At 45.5% G+C, this 7,415-nt stretch overlaps 2 protein-coding genes across 2 annotated transcripts in view; both read left to right on the top strand.

Moving 5' to 3' along the window:
- Positions 1-3,156: 3,156 nt before the first annotated feature.
- Positions 3,157-7,415, top strand: part of LOC145718807 (disintegrin and metalloproteinase domain-containing protein 12-like) — a 10,354-nt gene continuing 6,095 nt past the window's right edge. Inside the window, exon 1 of the mRNA XM_081810315.1 lies at positions 3,157-5,986. Within this exon, the coding sequence (XP_081666441.1) occupies positions 5,822-5,986 (165 nt within the window). The 5' untranslated portion in view covers positions 3,157-5,821. The remainder of the gene's footprint in view (positions 5,987-7,415) is intronic.
- LOC145718806 (uncharacterized) overlaps positions 7,302-7,415 on the top strand; it is a 3,659-nt gene continuing 3,545 nt past the window's right edge. The window contains exon 1 of the mRNA XM_081810314.1: positions 7,302-7,306. Coding sequence (XP_081666440.1) covers positions 7,302-7,306 — 5 coding nt within the window. The remainder of the gene's footprint in view (positions 7,307-7,415) is intronic.

The raw sequence follows: 7,415 nt of genomic DNA on the forward strand, positions 1-7,415 counted from the left end.
TGCCTCCTGGATTTTGATGCCTGTTTCCTTCCTCAAATTAGGGAAGTTCTCTGCTATCATTTGCTCCAATATACCTTCTGCCCCTCTCTCTCTTTCTTCTTCTTCTGGGATCCCAATTATTCTAATGTTGTTTCGTCTTATGGTATCGCTTATCTTTTGAATTATGCCCTCGTGATCCAGTAGTTGTTTATCTCTCTCAGCTTCTTTATTTTCCATCATTTGGTCTTCTATAATTCTATAATTCTCTCTTCTGCCTCATTTATCCTAGCAGTTAGAGCCTCCATTTTTTATTGCACCTCATTAATAGCCTTTTTGATTTCTACTTGGTTAGATTTTAGTTCTTTTATTTCTCCAGAAAGCGTTTCTCTAATAACTTCCATGCTTTTTTCAGGCCCAGCTAGTATCTTTAAAATCATCATTCTGAACTCTAGTTCAGACGTCTTACTAATGTCCATATTGATTAGGTCCCTGGCAGTCGATAGTGCCTCTTGTTCTTTTTGTTGAGGTGATTTTTTCCGTCTTGTCATTTTGTCCAGAGGAGAATAGATGAATGAGAGAACAAAATGCTAACAGGGTAACAACGTGCCCAGAAAATATACACTAAACAAATCAGAAAAGACCTGAAACCGGGGGAAAAGAAAGAAAAAGATAAAGATAAAAACAAAACAGAAAAACCAGAATATGATCAAATATGATCAGGCTGTTGCATAGATCAGTGCCACACACTGGATTTGGGGCATATTTTGGTCTGTTAGAAGAAAGTGCCTCCCAAAATTTTAAAGAAAGAAAAACTTATATATGTACAACAATAAGGGTTAATATGATGAAGGGGTGGAATATGACTGTAAAGATGAAAATTTAAAAGATTTTATAAAAGGAATTGATAAGAAGTTCATTGAAAAAAGAAAGAAAAGGATTTAAAAACAAAAAATGGGGAGAGAATGTGATCAGGCAGGAGACTAGAACAAAGCCATACACTAGAGATTTAGGATCTATTTTGATCTGTTAGGAGAAACTGTATCTCACAATTTTAAAGACAGAACAACTTATATATATATATACCAAAAATAAGGGTAACTACTATGAAGGGATAGAATATGACTCTAAAAATGAAAAATAAAAATATTTTTTTAAAAAAAGGGATTGATAGGATGTTGGTTGGAAAGGGGAAAAAGAAAAATTCAAAAAAAAAAAAACAGTTAAAAAAATTAACTTTGAAAGAGTAAAGAATCATGGGGAAAAAGTCATAAATTTTATGTGCAATATTCCCCTAGTGCTGGAGTTCTGCTGTTCTCATTGATTGGTAAACTTGGCCTTGGCTGGCTGTTCTTGCTGGTCTTCTGGGGGAGGGGCCTGTTGCCGTGGTTCCCAAATGTCTTTGCAGGAGGTGGAATTGCCCGGCTCTTGCTGGGTCTGGGCTAAGTCATCTGCTCGGGTTTGCTCTCGGGAGCTTTTGTTCCCTACAAGCTTTCCGTGCAGCTTTGGAGGCTGAGAGTGAAAATGGTGGCCTCCCAATCTCTGCCTGGAGGAGCTGAGAACTCGGGAACCCCCTCCTCAGTGAGCCCCCAGAGAAAAGCAGTCAATCACTCCCGTCTCCCTGGTCTCTGGCCGCACTCCATGCTCACTCAGCCTGTGACCGAGTGTTTCTATCTCTGGCACCCGACTCGGTGTGGAGTCTCCAGACCCAGCAGATCCCTGCGGTGTGCTCCCGCGCCACTCCTCCCAGGGGAGGAAGGGGAGTCTCCCCGGATCTGCTGCTTGTTGGCTCCCTGCTGGAGGAGCAGTTGCCTGACTGTGCTGTGGATCACGGTTTATGACAACCCTGAGCTGAGAGCCCGTGCCTCGGCTCTGTCTCTGCAGCCGGCTTCCCCGCTCCGATACCTGGGAGCTCTGCCGCACTCAGGCAGCCCCGGTCTTTCTGTGACCCCGAGGGTCCTGAGACCACACTGTCCCAGCGAGGGTTCCACCCCCCGCATAGCCACTGGAGCGACGTCCCGCAGCGGAGCAGACTTCTAAAAGTTCCGATTTTGTGCTCCCCGGCTCTATCACTTGCCAGAAGCGGCCGACGGAGGCCCCCTCTCACGCCATCTATCCTCCCAAATATCGCCTCCGATTCACTTCTCCACACGTCCTACCCTCCAGAAAGTGATCGCTTTTCTGTTCAGAGAGTTGTTGCTATTCTTTTCTTCAATCTGTTGAGTTCATAGGTGTTCAGAATGGTTTGATCCCTATCCAGCTGAATTCCTGGGATCAGAGGAAATCCAGGTCTCCTACTCCTCCACCATCTTGCTCTGCCCCTACCCATAAGGTTTAATTCTGCTGTCGTCCAAAGCTCAAAGGCAGAGTTGGTACCTAGGAAGTGGGGTGATGAGCTTGGCCATGCCAAGCATCCTCCTGGTGTCATTCTTTTACCTGTGACTGGGCTGAAGAAATAGCCATCTTAATCACTGGGCTGATAGATCCTGTCCATGGAAATAGCCATCTTAATCACTGGGCTGATAGATCCTGTCCATGGATTCTTGACACCATCCTGGGGAGTAGCTTCTATACCTTGTTCATGGTCCATTGCACATTTTTCATGAAAATGAATGAACTGTTCTTTGACTCCTTAAGCCAAGACCTCAATTGTTCACTAGGCATTGTGTAACCAGTGGCTATTTGGATGTCAAACGTTTTCAAATATGTGTCGATTAGGATGGTATTATAATTAGAGGAATCTAATATTTGGTGCCATCAAATTCCCTTTGGAGATTTGAAATCATTTTACCTCACTAAATTGTTTATTGGATGAAGGGCCATTGGGTTAAATATAACTTTTAGATATTCTCTATCTGCTTGTCATTCAAAAATAGTTTGCTCAGGGTGCCTGGGTGGCTCGGTCAGTTAAGCGTCCAACTCTTGGTTTCAGCTCCGGTCATGATCTCAGGGTCATGAGATTGAGCCTCATGTAGGGCTCTGCTCAGAGTCTGCTTCAGACTCTCTTTCTCCCTCTCCCTCAGCCCCTTCTCCCTGCATGCGCACTCTCTCTCTCAAATCTTTTTTTTTTTTTAAAGTTTGCTAAAAAGGGGAAAATAATAAAGTTTGAAGTTTTTATGAAAAATGCCTTTAACCATTATCAATACCTGGTCCATGCAGGGTAGAGCCCCCCCCCTCCACTTAATGATACTCCATAGTAGTCTTCTTGCCATCGGCATGAACTCAGGTGGCCTAGGGGCCTTCTACTGAGCAAATTCCTCTAGTCCAGTCACATCTCTCCATGTATCTTTGCACCAGCTTTCCCCTGTGCCTGGAACATTCCTCCTCCAGATGTGCCCACAACTTGGTCCCTCACACCCTTCTGGTGAGAGCTTCAAATGCCACCCCCACCCCTGGTGATGTCTTTCCCTAGCAGCCTTCCTAAAAATTCCGTTCTTCCTACACACAACCTCTCCTTCTTCCCTGTTTTATTTTTCTCTTTGACGTTCCTTTCTAGCACACTTTCTTGGCCCCCTTACCTTATGCATTACCTTCCTGCCCCACTGGAATGCAAGCTCCATGATGGTCAGGATTTTTCTATGTTTTGTTCATCCCCCTATTTCTAAGAGAAATTGAAATTCATTATTATACGGATGACTCCAGACAGCATCTAGCACAGGCAAACAAATGTGGTTTTGCCAACAAGGATCTCCTCTCCTTTCCCAAACACTCTGAAGTTTAAATCCTGGACTTAAACTGATCCCATTCACCTTATCAATCTCGATCCCTTTTCTTTAATGTCATCTACCCAAAGCCCAATAGGTATTTGTTATTTTGCAATACAATGAGGTGGGAGGACCTGTGTAAGTTGGGACTGGAGCTGGCATTTGCCCTCTAGCCTCTGGACATTAGTGGACATTCTCTGCCCCCTTGTGAAACAGGTTAATTCATGCCACTCTTTCCCTGGGCTTCTCTCAACTACTGTTATTCTTGCTCTAAGCCCTTCCTGAGATTTACAGGTGATCCTAGTGTCTTTTCTAATGAGCTGTTAAAACATTCTAGAAATCAGTTCCTTTCCAGAATGAACTGATAAGAATTCATCACAACACCTGGCTGCATGGCACATGATAATAATGTTTGACCTCCTGGATCAGGCCCTGACATACCTAAGTGTCCTAGGACTCTCAGCATTGAAGAACGTCTGATCCTTGCCTTGATGAAACTTATTTCTTCGCAAAGGGAAGAAGTGCTCTCAAGTCCCTGTGTAATGTGCCATTGCCCTTTCAATACAAAGCATTTCTAAATTGATAAAATTAGAATTTTCTTGTGATCATCATTTGAAGCTATTTTGATATCAAAATTGATATCAGCATCATTTTGATATCAATTATAATCGATCTGTCTGCTGAGGAAAGTTAAAAAGATTTTCAAAGGAACTTTGTGACAGCACTAGAAATAAGTCCTGGTTTATTCTTGCCTTTCCATCCAAGAGCAAGATTTGCACTTATCAATTTATTTATAGATTAGAATTCTACTCCAGAGTTAATAGCCTGAGATTGATAGAAAACACTTGGGGGGGGGGACAGGAATAAGACAGTGTTATCAGTGTATTAGGAGGAAATTATCCTGATCTCGAAATATTGCCAAACTGTATCAAATGGTGGCCAGTCTGTCATCTTCAGGAAGATGTAATAGCTTGCGTTGGTTTGGCCAGTTGATTAGGATCCAGTTATAATGTCATCCTAAAGGTCTGCATGGAAAGAAGGTGTTTAGGCTTACTGGTCAGCAGGCCCCTGCTTCCTCACTAGGTAGTAAGAGCTTCTGGGTTTCTGGCACACTTGTCCCTTATAATCATTGCTGTCTCAAGATAGGAGAAAATGCATTTGGAGACAGAGCGAGATACCCCACGTGTGTTGGATAACAGTAGCCGCTGTAGGTGTGTTTCCCTTCCATGTGACAGCTGGGGGCTGTAAGCTGCAGGTGGCTTCCCTCCCAGCACTGAGGCAGGACCAGGTGCCATGTCTGACTCCTTCAGCTCCTGGGACGTTGGAATACCCTGAGCCCAACTGGCAGCGGGGAAAGAAAGGACCTGAAGAAGAACACTCACTTAACTACCTTCAGCCAGAAGCACTCCCCATCACCACCTCTGCTCACGTTCCATTGCCAACAATTAGTCATAGAGCCACCCTGGAGTGAGGGAACGGGACAGCCCCTCTAGACCATGGAAGGGGGAACATGAACATCCCAGGGGAGTTGGCCAGCTTTGCCACAGCCCTCTGTAGTCCTGGGATTTGGGGGCAAGAACAGGACCTGCGTTTCTGGCCACCTCCATTCTCTTATAGCTATGCTTTGGGAAGCAGTCATTTGCCCTTCGTAGACCCACACGCCTGTATCAGCCGGCCCTGACCTCTAGCAGGGTGGTGTCCGTGGAGCCATGGAATTGATAAACACAGCCTTTTGTACTTGGGTCTCCTTTGTACTTTCCGATACGGACATCGGTATGTGTTCATACTGTATGGAAGCTGCAGGTCCCAAGAATCCATTTTTCGTTGTATCGTTTCATACAGAACCATTAATAGTTGTCCATAATGACATTCTGGCTAAATTTGTTGACTTGAAACCTGTCAAAAGATCATTTCTTTTTTGATAAGAGCACCTCCTCCTTGGTAGCGTTGGCACTGTCCAGGAGCAGATCCCGGGAGGTAGCCGAACGTGCCTCGTTTTGTGCGAGGTCGTTAAGCCTTTGTTCACGGAGATGAACAGCGGACAGGTGGGCAGGGGTCATCAGCAGGTGCCATGAACACCTGCCCGTTGTGTGCCTTGACAACTGACTGGCCCAGCTCTTCCCCACAGGTTCCCATTCCCCATGGTGTTCAGCAGCTGTAGCAAGAAGGACCTGGAAGTCAGCCTGGAGAAGGGCGTGGGGATGTGCCTCTTTAACCTGCCGGAAGTGAAGCAGTCTTTCGGGGGCCAGAAGTGCGGGAACGGCTACGTGGAACAAGGAGAGGAGTGTGACTGTGGGGAGCCCGAGGTAAGAGACCCGTCCCGGACCATTGCCTCGCGGCCACAGCTAACAAAAAAGCACGCACATGGAAGAATGACGCAGCAGAATGAAAGTGCTAGAAACTCAGGATGGAAAGTCCTAAACGGCCACCTTGAACAGCCGCACAAGCCAGGGTGGCCCTCTCGAATTGTAATGATGGCACAGAAGTCATAGCACTGGTTTGAAACGATAAAGGATCTTCTCTATTGAAGGACACCATGTAGGTGAGGCGAGATGAGGACAAAAACAATAAAAAAAGCATTTCGCTTTGAGTTTAACAGAGAAGAAAGCTTTGGGATGCTAGCTTCAGAGGGCTAATAAGCATCCTTTCTTTCTCTTTGTAAGGCGAGCAACCAGAGGGGAATTTGAATAAGCAACATTCATTTTGAACCGAGAGCTCCCGCCCGCGTTGCAATTCTGCCTGATACCACAGCCTCCTCTATTATGCACAAGCCGAGGCTCCAGGCTGCTGCCTCCTCGCTCGCTAGCAAAAGCAGGGAACATTTTTATCCAGCAAATGGCTTACTGAGCCCTGTTTCCCAGCCAGTGTCAGGAAAATTTCTTGTTTCCGTAGGGCCCAAGATAAAGTTAATCAACATAAAAATGATAGCAGCCACTTTTTAATCTCTGAATAATCTTGAGAAGGAAAGAGAAGGACAGGACACAGTAAGACCTCCTGGTAAAAACAAGTGCCTCCTGGAAGCTCGGAGGGGGTTGTGTTTAGTCTAAATCAAAGCAAGCAGTTCGTATCGCAAGCCGTCTGCGTATGGGATTCCCTCCCTGAGAGCTGATGCAAGCTGGACTGGCAGACGGGTTCAAGGCGGGCTTAGCTGGATGCACAGACAGGCTTGGAGAGAGCTTAGGAAGAGCATGTTCTGGAGAGCTGCTCTGAAAGGGGGTTCTGCGGTGGAAGGAAATGTGCAGAGAACCTGGGCTATCCCTCAGATTCCTGTGTTTATCAGACAGGCAACTGATTGTAGAATCTCCTTCATCTGCTTCATCTCCAAGACTCTGTGGTTTCCCATACCAGCAGGACCGATCTGGGGCTCAGTCTGGCCATTTCTGGAAGAATGTAGGGAGTGAATAAATACTAGGGGATGGGGCTTATAGGGGTGGTCCCATCAAATGTCTGTGTGCCCTTTCCAAACCCGGGATTCCTCTGTGATAACAGCTCTGTCCAGAGCAGCAGAAATTGTGCTCACAACATGCTGGGGGTGATTGCTGTATGGGAGCAAGTCCTCATGCATGGGGCTATAGAAACTCTTCTTAAGATTAGTGAAGGAAAACTTGAAACTGTCATGGGATGGGGTATTCAAAGGGGAAATTCCTTAGAGACTTTGTTAATTACTTGAAGAAGAAAAACAAAATTAGTTTAAATTATCCATAGTTCTCAGGAGAGGCTATGTGGCCTTAAAAT

Source organism: Leptonychotes weddellii, unplaced genomic scaffold, assembly GCF_054177405.1.
Source record: "Leptonychotes weddellii isolate Sample4059 unplaced genomic scaffold, ASM5417740v2 HiC_scaffold_2231, whole genome shotgun sequence".
NCBI classification, from domain to species: Eukaryota; Metazoa; Chordata; class Mammalia; order Carnivora; family Phocidae; genus Leptonychotes; species Leptonychotes weddellii.